Genomic DNA, 19,924 nt, shown 5'->3' on the forward strand with positions numbered 1-19,924 from the left:
ACGCACGGCCGCGGGGGTTGCCGGGACCGGTCCAAGATGGCTGGGTGCCTCGGTTCCGCTCCTGTCCGCGGCCTCGAGCCCCATTCATTGCCGCGCTGCTGAGCGGTGCCGCAGGTCGGCTCGAGGGCTCGGAGGGCTGTCCCCCCGGGGCGGGAGGCCGCCATGGCGACCCTGGAAAAGCTGATGAAGGCCTTCGAATCCCTCAAGTCCTTCCAGCAGCAACAGCAGCAGCAGCAGCAGCCTCCGCCGCTGCCGCCTCAGCCTCCTCAGCCGCCGCCGCAGGCGCAGCCGCCGCCGCCTCAGCCGCAGCCGCCGCCGCCCCCGCCGCCCCCGCCGCCCCCCGGCCCGGCCGCGGCCGAGGAGCCTCTGCACCGACCGTGAGTACGGGTCCGCTGCAGCCCCCGGCCCAGCGACGGCCGGGGGCGGCGGCGCCCCCGCAGACCCCGGTCCCGGGGCCCCCCGAACTCCGGTCGCGCACCGTCGCCCTTCCTGCGGCGAGACCCCGTCCCGTGGCCCTGCCCGGGTCCCCCGGCGGGGGCCTGCGCCGCTCCGCAGGCCGGCACGGCGTCGCCGGCCTCCCCTGAGGGCACCGAGGCGGGCACAGCCCCAGTCCGCCTTTCCCGGCGTGCGAAGTTAGGGGAGGAACTTTGCTGCTCTGTAATTTTGCCAGAAACGGGCTGTGCTGTGAACAGAACTTGGAAGAGCCGAGACCGCCACTTCCCTTCCCTCTCGTCGTCCCTGAGAGGGGGGAGCGCTGGGGCACAGGACACTTCGCGAAGAGCAGGGCATGGGGGACGGAGCGATGGGGGGAGAGTGATGACATCATGCCTTTAGGCCGCCGGGGGTGGGAAGGGCGCGGGAGTGCGGTCCAAGCCCAGCGGGAATAATGTTCCTGGGGGCTCTTTACACAGTCTGTGCCTTGAAGCTGCTTCTCACATTCTCGAGGCATGTCGGCTAGGTCGCGAGTCGCACTGGTAGCATCAGAAGAGACCCGCTTGTCTAAGTTCAAGTTGGTCTGCAGACCCTTGAGTTGTGGTTGCCAAGTAAGTGGGGAGCTGCTTAGAAGGTCATTATTAAGAAGTGAGAAATAATAAAATCGACTTGAATAGTAGGAGGAGTCGACTTAAGTTTCTTGCCTGTTCTCAGTTGGACATAAAAACAACGCGTTGCCGAGGGAGAGGTTAATTGCTGCGGGATGAAGGATGTGCCTTACACTAGCACTGTGGTCCAGCTTGCCTGCGGTCCCCATGGGCGGCTCCTGTTTCCTTCTTTGGACACGTCCTGCTACTGTTTGAAAGCTAGGGGTCTCTGTTGCTTGTGCCTGGAGACCATACCTTCCAGCAGAGCCCAAGCAACCCGCCCCCCCCCCCCCCCCCCCCCGCCCGGGTCTGCGTGAGGCCCTTCTCTCCCCTTGGGGCATTGCATTTTCCATCTGGATGCGTACAAGGTGGCGTTTAATGAGGACAGTGTTAAAGGGGCAGCCCCTTTAAGAAGCTCCCTCTCATTTTTAGTAATGTTTTCTCGCTTGTTATGTTTCTGACGTGATCCTTGCTGTGTCCTGAGAGTTTTAATTAGAAAATGAGGATTCCGGGAGTAATGTTGACTCATCTGTTAGGATAAAATTTAGAAGTAAATCAGTTTTTCTTCTAAGAGGTGAAAAACCTGCTTGGATGCTTAGAGAAAAACATTTTTAAAAAACAATTTGACTTATTTCTACAGCAAGTAATTTATAACCATAATTTGTGGAAGACTTTTCTTGTAGTGCCTCTCCAGGAGGTAGATGTCATGCAGGTTCACAGCTGCCTGGATCTTGTGTAACAGGAAGTGCTAAGCAGGGCTCGGATGGGAAGGGAGACCTTAGTGCTGTCACTGTCTGTGGGCTTGTTCGAACACTCAGTCTAAAAATCTGCCATCTATTTCTTATGCTGATTTGACCAAACCTGAATTTGCTTATCTTCAAAATATGGGTATAAAGAGGTTTCTTTCTACAGCTGCCTTGACAAAAGTAGATAGATGCTGTTTTATTACTTTATTTTAAGGTATTGTGTGATTGACTTATTTTAAAAGTGTAATCTATTATTTTCATGTAAGTAGCACACTCACATGATGCAAATTCTAAAATTACTGAAAGATAATAATTAAAATGTCTTTCTCCCACTCCTTTCTCCTGAGTACCTAACTCTGTTCCCAGAGGCAAGCTTTATTATACTTCTTCCTTGTGTATCCTTACAGATCTAAACCATGCATATATGAAGATAGATTTTAAATTATTTAAAAGAAGTATTTCAGAATACTAACTTCTAAAGTTTCTTAGCATGCTCTGAAATCAACTACATTGGCCTAATTGTAGTTATTTTATTTAATTAATTTATCTTTAAAGATTTTATTTATTCATTCGATAGAGAGAGAGACAGCGAGAGAGGGAACACAAGCAGGGGGAGTGGGAGAGGAAGAAGCAGGCTCCCAGCAGAGGACCCTGACGTGGGGCTCGATCCCAGAACGCCAGGATCACGCCCTGAGCCAAAGGCAGACGCTTAACGACTGAGCCACCCAGGCGCCCCTAATTGTAGTTATTTTAAATAAAATGCATACATGTCGTATTTGTAGGCACTTTGCTGTTGAGAAAGCAGGTATTCATTAATTTGGAGTAACAAACTCTGCTTACGAGTTTGGATCTTGGTATTTCTGTTCAGGTGCTTCAGCTGAAAAATCCATTCGCTAAAGTAGGATTGTCCAAAAACAATTTAGAAAGTGTCTGTTCTATTTTTATGGTTCTCCTCTGTTGCGTGGAGCTGTGGTGTCACGGCCATGCGTGGGCTTCAGTTGAAGTATCTGAGTGCCTGCTTGCTGCTCAGCCTGTAGGGTGCAGGGGTGCTGGGCAGGACCCGCTACAGTCTCAGCAGGGCTGGCATGCGGAGGAGGGGGCGTGCCAGAGAGGGGGACGGACCTAACTATAATTATGAGGCGATTGACATTTGCATTTGGTACTTTCTTATTGTCCTTCAGATTCCCACCTGGTTTCCCCCTGACTTTAATTATTCATTCATCTATACGTATTTACTGAACATCTGATGTATGCCTCTGTGGTGGGAGTTGCAGGGCTGTAGCTGTCAACAGATAAAGTTCTGCCCTTGTGAGGTTTTCATTTCAGTGAGGGACGTAGACAATAAGATGGATAAGTAAAATATAGAGTATGTTAAAGAGTGATAAATGAAGGAGGAACAGCAAAGCAGGGAAAGGAACTAGGAAATGTCAGGGCTGATAAGGTGTTGACATTTTAGATAGCGTGTCCAGGGAAGGGCCATTGAGATTGTGACTTTCGAATAAACACCTGAAGAGAGTCAAAGATAGAGCCGGGAAGGTGTATGGAGGAGAGGCATTCCAGGGAGGGGAACAGGTCCAGAGGCCCCCCCTGTTTGAACCGAGGAGGTCGGTTTGGTTGGTTGGTTGAATTAGTGAGAGGGAGACTCTTAGTAGGGGGTGAGGTAAGAGGGAGCGGGAGTGCCACGCTGGCTGAGTCGGCCCTCCCTTGTAGGTGGATTAAAGACATGGGCATTTATTCTAGGTGAGAGGGGAGGTCATTGCAGGGTTTGGTGGGAGGAGTGGCGGGATTTGAGTTCCATTTTAAGTGAATACTGGTTGAGACCAGAGTGAAGGGGAGCATGGGCCGAAGCAGGAAACCAGTTAGGAAGCTAGTAAAGTGGTCCTGTGAGAGATGCCAGTTGCTTCTGTCGTGATGCTGTCAGTGAGCGGCAAGGTGAAAAGTGACGGGATTTTCAAGGTAGAACCAACAGGACTTAGCCTCTCTGCTAAGTGTGAGGTGATTTAGCTGAGGTTGATGTTCCAGGATATATTCAGCTGCAAATAACGGGAATCCCTGCTGCAGTAGCTCAAAGAGGTGAGAGTTCACTGTAAGGCCAAGTGAGTCTGTGTGAGGAGGCTGAACACGGAGATGAGGGACCTGGCCCCTTCCTTTCTAACTTCCTTTCTTCTCCTTCCCTTCCCCCCTTCCCCCCTTCCTCCCCTTCCCTATACCCAACGTGCGGTTTAGACTTGGGACCCCGAGATCAAGATCGCTTGCTCTACTGACTGAGCCAGCGGACGGCCCAGTCTTTCTTGCACTTAGTTTGTAAGCCCTTGTCCTCATTCTTTCCAGTTTTTTGAAGTTGAGTTATTGTGGAATTGAAACCATTCTTTAGGTATTCTGGACACTAGACCCTTATCAGATACATGATTTTTAGAACATTCTTCCTTTCTGTGGATTGTCTCTTCATTTTCTTGGTAGTGTCCTTTGAAAGCACAAATGTTTTTGATTTTGATGAAGTCCAGTTTTCTATTTCGTCTCTGGTTGCTGTGCTTTAGGCGTCATTATCTATGAAACTGTTGCCTGATTCGCGGTCACAGAGATGTATTATTCCTGTGTTTTTGTCTAAGTATTTTAGAGTTTTACATTTATATCCGATTCATTTTGAGTTAATTTTTATATATGGTGTAAGGTAAGGGTCCTTCTTCATTCTTTTGCATATGGATGTCCAGTTGTCCCAGTACCATTTATTGAAAAGACTCTTCTTTCCCCGTTGAATTGTATTGGCACCCTTGTTAAAAATTAATAGCCCATGAATGTATGGATTTATTTCTGGACTTTCAATTCTTTTTTTTTTTCTTTTTAAGATTTTATTTATTTATTTGAGAGAGAGAGTGAGCGAGCAAGAGAGCACAAGCAGGGGAGCAGCAGAGGCAGAGGGAGAAGCAGACTCCCAGATGAGCAGGGAGGCCGATGCAGGGCTGGATTCCAGGACCCTGGGATCATGACCTATGCCAAAGTCAGATGCTTCACCAACTGAGCCACCCAGATGCCTCTGGACTTTCAATTGGTTTAAATGTCTATCCTGTACCAGTACTATACAGTCTTGATTACTATAGTTTTTTTTTGTTTTTTTTTTTGTTATCACAATTTCAAATCATGAAATTTGAGTCCTCCAACTTTGTTCTTTGTTAAGATAGTTTTGGCTCTCCTGGGCCCCATGTGTTTCTATATGGTTGTAAGATCAGATTGTCAGATTCTACAAAGAAGCCAGCTAGGATTCTGATAGGGATGGCATTCAATCTGTGGATCAGTTTGGGGAGTATTGGCACCTTAACAATATTAAGTCTTCTGATTTATGGACATTGCAAAGTTTTTATGTAAAGGGTCAGAAAGTGGGCCATTTTTAGGCTTCGTGGGCACAGTGTCTATGTCACAACTACTCCCCTCTGCCGTGGTGGAATAAAAGCAGTCAGAGGCAATATGTGAATGAGTGAGTAGGGCTGCGTTCCAGTAACATTTTATTGATGACATTGAATTTGAATTTCATGTAATTTTCATATGTCACAAACTATTATTATTATTATTATTATCAACCATTTAAGGATGTGAAAACATTTTTTAGCTTGCAAACCAGCCCCAAACAGGCAGGCTGTAGCTTGCCCATCCCTAGATTAATTATGATCAGACCACTTTCGTGAAGCATTTCTTTTCTGGTTACTTTTTATTAACTAGTTTAAAAAATTATAAAAGGTACACATATTATCGTCAGATGTTTTCAAACAGCACAGAAGATGAAAAATAAAGCCCTCATCCCAGTCTGTCCTAGTCTTATTAGCTAAAAATAACAATTATTAAACTTCTTTTGTCTTCCCTGATTTTTTAATGCACATTCAAGCATTTAAATGTGTCTCTGTTTTTGTTTGCATGACTTTATTTCTCAAAGAGCAGCATATCATAGACACTGTTCCATAGCAGTACATATAATTCTTCCCAACTGCTGTATAATAGTGTAGAATTTATTTGTTTATTTATTTGGGGGTGAAATTCACATAACATAAGAGGAACCATTTTACAGAGTGTGTGACTCAGTGACAGTTCATACGTGGACAAGAACTTTTTTTTTTTAAAGCACTTGGAGCTGTGACGGCAGAGGTTTCACACTGTCCTGGCTTTCAGATGACTGCTGGTGTATTCTCTCCACCGGAGAGCCCCCACGGTTACCTCTGGTGCCTGAAAGTGAGCCAGCCATCTGATGAACTACCTTGGAGCCGTCCACCCTCAAGACATTTAGTCTTATTCAGACAAGAAGGAAAAATAAAACACCGTGTGAGACACTGGTTAATGTTGTGCTGAATTGAATCAGCTCGGGTGCTGGAATATGTGTTAGAGACGTGATCTGCCGTAGATCCTTGCTGCTCAAAGTGTGGTCTCAGGGCCGGCAGTTTGCTGTCACTCGTGAGCTTATACGGAGTACAGGCTCTTCCCCCACCTGAGACGTACCGAATCAGAGTCTGCATTTTGACTAGTTCTGTGAGCAGTCTGTGTGCATGCTAAAGCTTGAAAAGCCCCATTGTAGATGGCCAGGCTCCGTTGTTAACAATGCTGTCAACGTGTGGGAGGGAAGACACGGGCTGCTTGTGTATGTCCAGGTATAGCTGAGGCAATGTCACTTCTCTGTCCCAGGGCCATCGAGCGTTTGTGTAGCTCCAAAGCAGGTTGTAACCCTGACACATGAGCCACACTGGGCTTAAAGAGCTCCCAGTGGGAATGGGGACTTAAGTGGGGACTGGACTTGACCTGGAAGGGACCCTTTCAACCAAGTGCTGGTTTTGTGCCAGGCTGTGTTCTGGGTCCTGGGGTTACAGCAGTGAGCAAGACGAATGGTGATGAATATTATGGAGAGAACAAAACAGAATGAGGGGGAGAGGGGTGTGCAATTATATTTAGAGCATAAGTGCACTGAGAAAGTTCTGCTGGAGCAGAGTGGAAGGAGCAAGCTGTTTGGATATCTGGAAGAAGAGATCTAGGGAGAGAACAGAAAACCGAGTGTGCATTCACATTTGGGGAATAGTAAGGAGGCCAGTGGCTGAAGCAAAATGAAGGGCAGGAATAGGAGACGAGGTTAGAGAGGTGGGAGATTAGAGATGAGGGTCAACCAAGTGGGGCTTTGTGCACCAATGTAATAAGGACTTTGGACTTTACTCTGCCCAGATGCATACTTGTGTGGTAAAATAAATGATCTAATTTATGTTTCTAAAAGATCACTTCGACAGCACCAAATGCTAGCAAGGACGAAACTGGGTGGGTCACTTAATCATTGCTGGTGGGCATACAAAATGGTACGGCTACTCTGGAAGACAGTTTGGCAGTTTCTTATAGAACAGAATGTACAATTACTATTTGACCTGGCAGTTGTACTCCTGAGCATTTATCCCAGGGAAATGAAAAATTCTGTTCATGGAAGACCTAGCACACAGGTGTTTATATGGCAGCTTTACTCATAATAGCCAGAATGTGGAATCAGCTTCGACGTCCTTCAACAGGTGAATGGTCCAGCTGCTCCGCTCCAGATAACCTGCTACAGCTTAGGTGACTCCAAAGGAAATCATGCCAGTGAAAACAGCCAGTCCTGAAAGGCTACAGACTCTATAATTCTATTTATGTAACATTTTTTGAAATGACAGGGTTTTAGGAACAGAGTAGATAAGAGGTCTCCACTGTTAGGGAGAGTGTGGGGGGGGTGGCTGTGGCTCTAGGAGGGGCCCTTGTGGTGATGGAAATGTTCTATGTCTGTGGTGGATCCATAAACTTACACAGCTGATAAAATTGTATAGAAGTAAACACATACACACAAATGAAGAAAAGACTTTCTTCATTTAGCTTAACAGATTGGTGTTTTGAAATTCACCTTTTTTTAGGTAGTCGTTACTGTGTTTAGTTAGATCACCAGTAAGAAAGGCTTTATTTTTTTTTTTAATTTAATTTTATTTATTTTAGAGAGAGAGAGAGCAAGTGGTGGGGAGGGAGAGGGACAGTCAGACTCCATGCTGAGCACAGAGCCAAATGACTGGGCTTGGTCTCACTATCCTGAGATCATGACCCGAGCCAAAATCAAGAGTCCCGACACTTAACTGACTGAGCTGCCCAGGCGCTCCAAGAAAGGCTTTATTTTAATGGTGCTTTTCTATGACACAGACTGTAGATTGGGGAAGTCTCAGTCCTTGGTTCCCCTAATCAAACAGCACTTTTATTTTTAAATTAGGTGACACATAATTCCACAATGAGTTTTGGTGTCCCCTTCCTTCCTAAAATCTGTCTGAAGGAGCTGTAATGTTTCAGGAGCACTGACATTAGTACCGTACTTGGTGGAAGCGAAGTGGCCGCGGCAGGAGGCAACAAGTGGGGAGGCCTCAGTCCTGCTCGCTGGCTGGGCTGTGCAGGTGCGGCGGGAAGGTGAGTGTGCAGAGCCGGAAAAATGCAAGACGAGCAGCGTTTTTCAAGAGCCTGTGAAGTCCAGGCCTTTCCCCTGCCAGCCCTTAGCCTGGAACCACATTTTTCAAGCCGAGTCTCAAAATAACACGATATTAGCCATAAGAATTTAGACGACGGTTGAATTCCCATTCTTAGAATTCATTCTTCAGTAATTGTTTTAACGTGGTCCTAGCGTGCTGTAGAGGTCTGGCCTTTTTTATGCACCTCCTTGCAAATGTGTGTTTCTGTGCATGTTGCGTCACTACAAAAGAGGGGCCGACTGAAGTTTGCATTTTGAAGGTGAAGTTAGCATGATTGCGTTTACCAAAGTTGGAAGAGGCAGGACTGCTTACCCAGTTCATCCAGTTTATGCTCAGAACAAGGCGGTTCCCTTTTTATCTTAATTTCCATGCTTAATTTTCACATAGAACAAGCCAGTTTGACCTATCAGTTCATCAGTCGGAGTTAAATTCCATGGGGGAATGAAGTGGTTATGGTTTTCTTAAATTTCCAAGTTTGCTTCTTGGACAAAATAAAATAGGAAGGAGGTATTTCAAGCAGGGACCATAGACTGTACAAGAACTGAGTTTGAAGATGCACGACCTAAACAACTGAGTTGTTCTGAGTGCCCAGAGTTCACTGAAGGCTGGGGAGTGTGGACGTCTGGCAAGTATCCTGAGGCCGTGTTCTCATGGGCCTGGTTAGACCCGGTTTGGAAGCAGGCACCACCTGGCAGTGGCTTGTGCTGTGTACGTTGCGGGGGCGCGCTTGTTGCTTTCAGTGGGTAATACTGGGTGGATAGTTTTTCCCCTTTTCCGATAGTTTTGGTTGATGTCTCTTCGTTGGGGGTGTCTGAGGGTAAAGTCCGATCCCACACTTTAAAAATGTGGGTATTCTTCAGTGTGATGAAAGGGGGGTGTTTTTTACAGGGGTTGGTTATACTTGTCTGCCTTTTTAAGCAGGCGTTTCTTAGAGTTTGACTCTGATGTAGTAAAATTGTGCAGTTCTTTAATGATAATATATCAGTTTCACACATTTAGCCATGTTGGCAGTAACAATGGATTTGAGAAAAATGGAGCAAAATTAATGTATTTGGTAGCAATCAGATGGTTTGTGTTTATGCTTCTCACACAAAACAAGTACTTACCAATTATTGTTTGAATTGCAATGGCCAGTTTAGCAACCTTGGAAAACTTTGTCCTACCTGCAGAATTTTGTGGTTCTTGGGCTATCAGTTTTTGTGTGGAAATATCAAATTTCATCAGTGCTATGAAGTGATTGTGAATCAAGTAAGAAGAGAAACTTGAAATATGTGTGCTTTCTCCTTAGCTGACCGTGATAGAAAGTGTACTGTCCTCTCTTTCATAATAAGGATCACCAAAGGTGCTGTTAGGAGACCTGTGACGGTCTGGCGTGTGGCAGGCGGGTCGCACGGGCTCCGGCTCCAATTTCCACGGTGTTTGAGCTCAAGTACCTGGGGATCGCTCCACTGCTGCTGTTTTGTTGTTTTTTTTTTCAGTAGCTTTGCTGTTTCTACTTTTTTTTTTTCCCCATCTCTTGGTTCTAGAAACTCAGGTTCAAAGTAATTATCATTTATCTTCTGAATCCTATCTGTAAGATTGACTCAAGAACTTTTGAGTCAGTTTTAATGTGTATTTCATTTATTCTTCTGCAGAAAATGTGGATTTATCCCTTTCCTTATCAGCGTTTTATGAACATCTGTGAAGTGTAGGTGTTGTGCTGAGCGCTAGTAACAGAGACGTGCTGTGGCCCTGCTCTGAGTCTGTCGTCCTGGAGCAGTTGTTGCCAGAGTGGCCTGGAGGCCGGCTGGCGGGGCCTGGCGAGGGAGCCCGGGGAATAGGACAGGCTTTCCCCACAAGGAGCTCAATGAGGAGGAGCGGAAGGAGATAGACAACAGAAGAATGTATTTTTATTTTCTTGGGTGAGATCCATATTCTGTCGTTGACTTTTTGCTCGCTTCATGAACGTGGGGCGACAGCACAGGTAGGTCTTATGAAATCAGGCTCAGGCCTTGACAGCTGTGCTGTTTGTTGCTCGCTGGATTCTTTTGGTTTATCCTATATATGAAGAGGGAGACAAAGTTCTTGTTTTTTTTTTTGTTTTAAAGATTTTCTTTATTTATTTGATAGAGAGAAACAGGTAGAGAGGGAACACAAGCAGGGGGAGTGGGAGAGGAAGAAGCAGACTCCCTGTTGAGCATTCCCCCGCCCATGCAGGGCTCCGTCCCAGGACCCTGGGATCATGACTTGAGCCAAAGGGAGACGCTTAACGACTGAGCCACCCGGGCATCCCCAAAGTTCTTGTTAAGACTCATATCTGTCACTCTGAAAAGGTAAATGTTCCATTGGCCTGGCTGGTTCTCCGACAGGCATGTGTGTAATTAGTGTGAAGCTGGTAACTTTTTTACTCTTTTCTGGTACCCTGGTATGTGAATTCAGTTCATTTCAGGCCTTGGGCAGATTTTCACTTTGGAAATCAAAAGGTAATGGATAGGTGACTTAGTTTGTTTCCTAAATGCTTAAAATGGTCAATGTTCTTCAATTTTCTTGATGGCGGTCTTACACTGGGTGAATTCTAAGCTTTTGTAATGGAGAATTTAATCTAGTGGTTTAAAGAAGAGAACATTTTAATTCTCATAGCACTTTCTTCTTTCTTCTCTCAATCCAGGTATAATTTACAAAGAGCACAGTGTGCCCTGTTTGTGTACAGTTCTGTGAGCTTTGCCAAGTGCATAACGCTGTGTAACTACTACACATTTGGGGTTTAGCTCAGTTTCATCACCCCCTCAAGCTTCCCCTGCCTCTTTTCGGCCACTCCTCTCCCAGCGCCTGGAAATTACTGATCACTTTCTGTTCCTGTAGTTTTGTCTCTTCCGGAACATATAGATGGACTCTACCTCCATGTAGTCTTGAATCTGGTACATTGAGATCCCGTTGTGTGTATTAGTGGTGTGCTCCTTTTTACTGCCAGGCAGCATTCTGTTGTCTGGTTGTGGGTGTTTGCCCGCCCATCCACCGAGTGAAGGATATTTGGGTTGTTTCCATTGCAGTGCTTTTGAAGTGGGTGGCTCCTGAGGATGGGAGGTGAGAACGCTCTGCTTCTTGTGGTCACTTAGGGTCTCAGGCTCCTCCCATCCTGTTGGTTCTGCAGTCTTCTTGTCTTTATCTGTACAGTCAACAACGGGGTGTTGGGCATGTTTGTTCTGGTTGGAGGGACTAGAAGGGGAGGTACCCAGGGCAGATACCGGTAAGGCAGATACTTCATATATCACTTCATTCCCATTTCATCTGTGGGAATGAAGGCGTGTGTCTCTCCCTACCTGCAGGGAGGCTAAGCGATGGAACTTCTAACTGGGGGGCATGTGTCCAAGAAGGAAAGATTGGTATTTGGGTGGGTGAGTAGCAGGCAGACTGCAGTATTAACTTACCAGTAAAAGTCCCGTTTAGGAAAGAGACCAGTGAGAAAGATGCACTCACCAGTCCCTATAATGACAGACTCTAATTGGCCAGTTATTGGGAAGCTCCCTCTCTACTTGCCATGAAGGAGGCTTCTCGCTCAGGCCCTGATTCTTTTCTTTTTGAAACCCCTGTCTGTTCTTTTTGGCTCCTGGCTTCCCCCTTTGGAGGTTCGTCCTTGACCCTTTTCTTCTCCAGCCGTGTCTGAAGTCTTTTGGAGGCATTGCCTTCATTGGATTTGTACAGTTTGTAATAGCTTGTTCCTTCAGATGCACTTTTTGGAGCCCGAGGGTTGCACTGGGGACTAAATAGTCACAAGTGTTTGCAGGTTAGACCTCTGTCCCTTTGGTAATACAATTCCCTCAAAAACTAGTAGTCTTCTGGTTTAGTTGTTTCTGGTTAGTATGATGTCCTGGTAACCACACTCAGATTCTCTGAATGTAGTTCTTTAGCCTGGTTTAATTTTTGGCTTCCTTTTTGGATCACCCGTCTACCGCTTGTTCTGAAGGTGCGTACCTGGAAGGCGTCTGAAGCTGCAGGTTTGGGTGGGAAGCAAGCACCTTTACTCCGATCTTGAGTGGGCTGTTTGTCTCCCTGTGTTGCCCTGGAAGTCCTCACAGGGGGCTTCTTCCAAGCTGTCTGGGGGTGTAAAAGCTGTTGGTCTCTCCACAGAGAGCATGAGGTCTGCCATCAGTTACAGTGTGATTTCAAGCAGTAGAGGCAGCTAGGTATGAAGAGTAGGTATGATGCTGTATTTCATTGAATCACATGGCCCCTCGTCCATCAGTGTGATCTTGGGCGAGTCACTGTTTCCACTGCAGTTTCTCCTCTAAAGTGGGAAAAGTAGGTGCATCGGTGACATCACCCGACTTTTCTGTGGAGCCGTGTAGTTTAGGGAGCCTTTGGTTGAGCTCATCTGTGCCTCCCCAAGCTGATCCCGCCCCCCCCCCCCCTGCAGCACGGAGTATGCTGTTTCTTCCTGGTGGTCCAGAAGTGCTGTGGAATGAATGAATGATGTATGGAAAGCGGTGGAGTGGGTAATTCAACACATGTTCACTTTTCCTTTTTTTTTCTTTTAGAAAGAAAGAACTCTCAGCCACCAAGAAAGACCGCGTGAACCATTGTCTGACAATATGTGAAAACATAGTGGCCCAGTCACTCAGGTAATTGCACTTTGAACTTTCTGGCAAAAATTAAGACTGTATTTTTGTTCCTAATGGGCTAGAATATTCTTTGTCTCCCCAGTTCTCTTAAAACATTTAAAGGCCCATTTTCTCTTTATTTCTGGCCATAACTCTAAGGGGTCATGTGTCCTTTTTGTAACTTATGTACGACAGTTGTAACCGTGATTATAATTGAACAGCGTGTTTCTGTTTCATTAGCACTCTTGATAACCGTGATCATTGAACAATCTTCTGTTTGATATTTTACATTATGGCAGTACTCGGAATGACAGGAGACTGTCCAGTGACATCTCTTGCGTTTGCTTCTCATTGGCACCCTGCTGCTGTTTGGGTGCGCCCAGCAGTGGCCGGCGCCTGCTCACCTGCGCTTGGGGACCCGTTGACTGTAGGCCAGTCTCCCTGCTTCATCTTTATTTTGGGGTGAACTCGTGTCACCTTCTTTTATATTTTTGCTAAGTCTCTTCATTCTCTTTGCTTTCGGTTGTCTGTCTTTCTGACCACTGTTCCTAGTGGCTGTGGATGGTAAATATTTCAGGCCTGTTTCTAGGGCCTGAGTAGGAAACAGATGTGCCTGAGGTTTCTGAATTCTGTTACCTGGCTGGATGTGGGTGAAATACTTCTCTCCTTGCTTTTCTTTCTCTTAGAACAAGTAATTCATGTTATTGTCCTGCTTGGAAGCTGGAAAGAGCTCTCTCTAATAATACAATAGTTAGAATAATAATATTAGATCACAGATATATGCAATATATCACATATAATAATTCATTTTAGCTGAACTTGTTCCATCGTTTGGGAAATGTGGTGGATGATTTCTTTTTCTAATTTGTAGAAATGCGGGAAGCAAATGAAATAACAAATGAGAGTATGTGCTGAAAATAAAAATTCTAAGTTAGCATGCTATTGTAGAAAACAACACTATGATAAAAGTAGGGAAAAAAAGGTTTGAATCCATTTCTACTCCTTATAAGCCAGCTGATTTTGCATAAGTTTAACTTCTTCCAGTCTCTGTTGCTGCAGTTGTGAACGGTGAGTCCTGATTTTTAGGGCTCTTGTGAGATTGGGTGATGCTGCATATGTGTTTGTAGCCACATGGGAGCGACAGCTCTGTACGCTTGTGAAGGGTCTTGTTCAGAGCTTTCAGGTGTCACTGCTCTCATGAGACGTGACCTCAATCCCTGACAAGCAGTCGCTGCCACGGCAGAGTTCTGCTCATCTGACCTGCAGCCTCCAGGACTCCAGGAACATTTCACTGTGACAGCTTACAGATCCAGGAGACGTACTCTCTTCCACTTGGAATGTTTCCTGCTCTGTACTTACTCAGTTTCTTTCATCATTCTCAGTGGAATTGATGGAATGTCGGCTTAGATTTTCATATTAGTAAAGTATGTTGGGATATCTTAGGACTGGTTTGTGGCTCAGTTTGCCATCTTAAATCGAAATAGTAGCTGTTAATGGTTTTCACAATGGTCTATTTCTTCTGTTTTATGGAGTAATGCTGATGGTCATACTTCTTGTTCTACAGAGGGACATGTTGATGGGGTATTTTATGGAGCCAGAGGGGTCGTCTTTGGTGTCATCAGATCAAAGAACAATTTAGTTTTAATATACTTTCCATACTTTGCAGGAATTTCAGAGTGTAGAGCTTAAATTGATAGTTTTCTATTTATGAAATGTTCTTTATACCTGGTATTTCCTGTGATCTCTCCTTGAATATAACTAAATCTTTGGTACATTTCTGAGGCTTCTGTGATATACTAACCTTGTCTCCAGTGGGGTTATTTCAGTGGTAACTTCTGGAGTTTTTAATGTGGAAAGTCATCTAAAACTTCATGGGTATTGTGACTACTAGTGTACTTCAGCTCCCAATTTGGTCATCTAACCTAGTTCCTAAATATGGATGGGCGTCAAGATCATCCAGAAAATTTGTCAAAAATACAGTAATGAAGATACCTCACCGCCCTCTTTCCCAAACACACTTACATTTTCTGTTCAGGTGTAGTCTGGGGATTTGATTTTAAAAAGTCTCCTCTTGGGACTACCTGGGAACCCTTTTCTAAGTGTGTGCACCTTGATAAAGTGGTTGAGTAAAAATAAACATAGAGAAATCCATAGCTTTCCATATATTAGCGTAGGTCAGTCGGGAAATACCAGGATTCAAGATCCAATTCACAGTGGCACCAACATATAAAATTTCAAGGAACTGACAAGAAAAATGCAGAAAATTTGTGGACTGCTGTTGGCTTTCCTGAAAGGTATAGAGGACTACTTTCCTTCCTAAATGGAAGACTTTTTATCATAAATCTGAATTTTCTCTAGATTGATCCATAAATTTAAATAGCCTTGATCAGAGTTCTAGTAGGGGTATTTTTTAACTTGTTCACCTGCAAGAATAAATACATGAATGTTGCAAGGAAAATCTGAAACATCAGCAATATGGTGAGAGGTGATGTACACAATATTAAATTAGTTGTTAGACATTAAAGAAGATACGGGATAGAAAGTTAGAAGAGTGTATGTGTGCATCCGTGTGTGTGAATTTATGGTAAGATCACATTTTGTACCAGTAGTGAAGCGATGGGTTATTGAACCAAATGACTCATGGAGATTTATGTCTGTGCCTCATGTTGCAAACAGACGTAAATGTCAGGTTAATTACTTAAATATAAAAAAATGAAATTGTTATTAGAAAAAGATAATTGATCTCAGGTGGAAGAAGACTAAAAATGTAAAGGAAAATACTGTTTTGACTGGCGTATAGTTCAGTATGTCAAAATCTGCCTTCAGCAAACTTGAAAGTAAATTCAACTTGGGGATGGTATTGACAGCATATATATCAAAGGTTTAAGAGCTGTATAAAGAGCAATTGTAAATCATTAAGGAAAAGACTATCAGCCATAGGAAAGTAAGCAAAGAACATGACCAGGTGGCTCAGGAAGTAAGAAATATGTGTGGGCCAGTGAACCTGACAGCTGACATGTATTTTTTGTTTCCTGTGGGAAAATATTCACATTTACTAGTCATCAGGGGAAAGAGACTAAAACAAAAACAAGAATAGCTTCCATCTGTCAAATTGACAAACATTAAGAAATACTAAGGATTTTTGTCAGAGTTGATACAACCTTCTTAAAAGGCACTTTGGCAAAATATCAAGCTTTAGATTGTCATCTTTGTGGCAGTCTCACCTGAGGACGTTATCCTCGGGGAAATGTGTGATGATGTCAGTGCAGTGCTGTTCATCCCATTAAAAAATTAAAAATAATCTTAATGACTTATCAGTTGGGGAATTAAAAAAGTAAGATATATTTATAGACGGGAATGTTAGTTAACTTTATAAAAGATGATAGTTAGGTATGTGTATTTGTGACCAGAAAATTTATTAACACTATGTTAACAACTTAAGTTTAAATATCAAGAAAGATATTTACTCTGGCCAAGATAAATACCAAAGACAGATTTACTTTCCTGCCTAAGACAATTGATAATGGACAAAATATATGTGACAGTGGTTTTCAAGACATCAGGCAAAGCATAACAGCAGTCCTCGAAAAATGGAAAACTAGTGTGGGAGCCATATGACTTCCCCCTGTTACTGTCTGGAAGGAGTCATGCGGGGAGGGGAAACCCAGGCAGAGCCGTGGGTTGCGTGGTTGAGGAGACAGACAGAGCTGCCAGCTACAGCCAACTGGGGAGAACACCGAAGAGGAGAGCTGCACGGAATGGTCCCTGAGGCCTGTGGAGGGTGGGATCCTTGAGTCTTCAGCTCCTATGGAAGTGCAGGTGCTTGTGAGGACACAGCTTAGGGCTGGGATAGGATCACCCAGAAGGACCAGGAGGAACACCTGCTGGAACTCACACTGGTCCAGGAAGAGCTCCTGTTCACACTAGCCACAGTGGACAGTGTCTTTCCTGGGCCTTGGCTGGAGTATACAGAAGGGTTTGCCCTCACGGTGGGGTTAACTTAGCCCAAACTAAGATGTTATTCTGGTCCTGCCTGATAAAGCTTACAGGTGAAACCCAAGATCGTACTCTTTCATGGAACATAATTGCTTCCCAGAGCAAAGTTCAGGAGTGTTTATAGGAATTCAGAAGTACATAGTGCCCAAAAAAGTAAAAGTTATGAGATCCGGTGTCCAGTCAAAACTTTTCAGGAGTGTAAGTAAACAGGAAAATAAAATTAGTAGCAGTCAGTTGAAAATGACTCAGAAATTGCATGGATGATAAAATTTGTATAAAACCATGAAAACAGTGACTTTATTTTATGTATTCGAGAAGCTAGAGAAAAGATGGAATGTATTACGTGGAGACAAGACCGTAAAAAGAGCTACGTTGAACAAAGGTGAGAGGCTGCAGATTTCTTGCTGGAAACCATACACGCCTGCAGTCAGTAGGGCGTCATTTGTAAAGTCGTGGCGGGAAATCACCGTGTGACTGCATAGCCAGTACCCATCTCTCTCAAAAACAGGGGTGAAGTAAAGACTTTGTCACACACGCAAAAGCTGAAACAATTTGTATCCAGCAGGCAGCCACTCTAAGAAATAGCAGAGGAAGTGTTTCCGGTAGAAGGGAAGTAAGATCAGAGAGGGGTCTGGGCTCACACAAGGACTGCAGAGCAGGGAATGGTAGCTGTGCCGTGTGCCTGGAAGACTTGCCACCTAATTTTTCACCTCTTCAAAGTTAGTGGATTGCTTGCAGCAAAATTAATAACCATGTATTTTGGGGCTTTATGACATGTGGAAGTAGAATGTGTGACAACACTAGCCTAAAGGCTGGAAATAGCTTGTGTTCGAACAGCCGAGTAGTGCCCCTGCCCCCAGAGACAGCAGGTCCTTATCCCTGAAATCCCATGTAAATATACTCGAAGGGAAAGGGTCTTCCCAGACATGATTAAGTCAAGGGTCATGAGATGGAGAGATTATCCTGAGTTTTCCAGGGAGGAACCCTAGATGTAGCCACAGGTGTCCTTATGAGAAGGAGGCAGAGGGAGATCTCTCACACACGCACACACACACAGAAGTGTGTGGGCAGCAGTGTGAAGATGGAGCAGAGACAGGCTTGGAGATCAGGGGGAGGCGGCCACAGGCTGAGGGGTGCTGGCCACCACCGCACTAAGAGGCAAGGAGCCCTTCTCCTTTGGAGTCTCTGGAGGGAAGTACCTTGATATTTGGCCCAGTGATACTGATTTTGGCCTTCTGGCTGCAGAGCTGCGGGAGGGCGAGCGCCTGTGGTTTTCAGAACCCAGTTTCTAGTAGTTTGTTACAGCAGCCCCAGGAAACGAACCCAGTACTGTCGTTAGTTTCTCACACTGTATGTGAAGTGGTGTAATGCGTTAAGGCAGACCGGGATAAATTAAAGATGTATACTAAACAGGGCAGCACTTGAAAGCACAACGAAGAGTTGTAGCTAATAAACCAAAAAAGGAGTCATAAAAATACCCAATCCAAAAGAAGGCAGAAAGAGGGAAAACGGCAAATAAAGAGCACCTGGGGTAAGAAGGAAAGAAATGGTATGATAGTAGATTTAAATCTGCTTACGTCAATAATGACATTAAATGTAAGAGACAAGTTTCTTCAGATCTGATGAAAAAACAAGACCTCGTATATCCCGCCTACAGTAAACCCATTTTAAGTAGAAAGGCGCAACTAGCTTAAAAGTAAAAGAATAGAAAGAGGCTGACCATGCTAGCACTGATCAGAGGGAAGCCTGGGTGCTTATGTTAATATCAGGCGCTGGATTTCTAAGAAAAAGCTATTACCAGAAATAGGACGGTCACTTTTGTAATGATAAAGGCATTAGTTCATCAAGGGAGCATAACGGTCCTAAGTGTTTATGCAGCTAAGTACAGAGCTTCAGAAATACATGAAGCAAAACCTGATTGAACTGTAAGGAGAAACGAGAAATCCACAATTATAGTCAGCTTTCAGTAGCCTCTCTCAAACATTTTTAGAGCAGCAGACATAAAATCTGGGTCTGGAAGGCTTGAACAACACTACCCACCCCTGTGGCCTGGTCGGCATTTACAGATGCTCCATCCAGAACGGCAGAAGCCATGCTCTTCTCAAGTGCTCACAGCACACGTGCCGAGAGAACATATGCTGGTCCATACAACAGGTCTCTAAATGTAAGCAGATTGATACAAGTGTGCTGTCTGATCTCGACGGCATTAAATTGGAATCTGTTACAGAAAGATGGTCTGGAACACAAGTAGCACATTTCCACATGACCCAGGGGTCACAGAGAAAGTTAAAGGGGAAATCTGAAGGTATTCTGAATTGACCGAAAATAAAAACAAAGGATTTCAGAAGTTGCGGTATGCTGCTGCAGTGTATCTGAGGGAGGGTTGTAGCACTCGGTGCCTGTTGTAGAAGAAAACGAAAGGTCTCAAATTAGTGACCTCTGCTGCCACCTCAGGAAGTGTGATAAACAAGCGCAGATGAAACCCCAATTTAGCAGAAGAATGGACATAAAGATGAGAGCAGAAGTTAGTGAGACAGAAAACAGAAGTCTGTAGAAGCTCAATAAAGCTGGAAGCGAGTTCTCTGAGAGCGTCTGTAAGATTCATCAGACTGACCGACCAGGCAAGAAGGAGCGAGGTCATGTATTACCCGTGTCTGGAGTGAGGGGGGGACGAGTTTACTATGGGTTCTGTAGATATTAACAGGATTATAAGGGAGTATTAGGAACAACTCTATGCAGTAAACGCGACAATTCAGGTGAAATGGACAGGTTTCATGAAAGACACATTTCTAAAGCTCTCTCAGGAAGAAATCTGTAACCTCATTAGCCCGCTGTTTTGTTAATAAAATTAAAATTTAAAAATCAATATTCAGTCTAGTTATTGGAGAACTTTTAAGCGTGGTTGGAAATGGTATGTGAACCTACTATTTTCTTTTAATCGAGACATGGCTGACCTGTCACGCTGTAAGTCTGCAGTGTGCAGTGTGTTGGTTTGATGTGCGTACACACTGCAGTGTGATTGCCACAGCGGT

The 19,924-nt window shown here is 44.6% G+C and overlaps 1 protein-coding gene across 1 annotated transcript in view; it reads left to right on the forward strand.

Moving 5' to 3' along the window:
• Positions 1–19,924, forward strand: part of HTT (huntingtin) — a 135,269-nt gene continuing 115,345 nt past the window's right edge. Inside the window, exons 1-2 of the mRNA XM_026486044.4 lie at positions 1–377; positions 12,834–12,917. Of these exons, the coding sequence (XP_026341829.2) occupies positions 163–377; positions 12,834–12,917 (299 nt within the window). The 5' untranslated portion in view covers positions 1–162. The remainder of the gene's footprint in view (positions 378–12,833; positions 12,918–19,924) is intronic.

Source organism: Ursus arctos, unplaced genomic scaffold (genome assembly GCF_023065955.2).
Source record: "Ursus arctos isolate Adak ecotype North America unplaced genomic scaffold, UrsArc2.0 scaffold_9, whole genome shotgun sequence".
Classification (NCBI taxonomy): Eukaryota; Metazoa; Chordata; class Mammalia; order Carnivora; family Ursidae; genus Ursus; species Ursus arctos.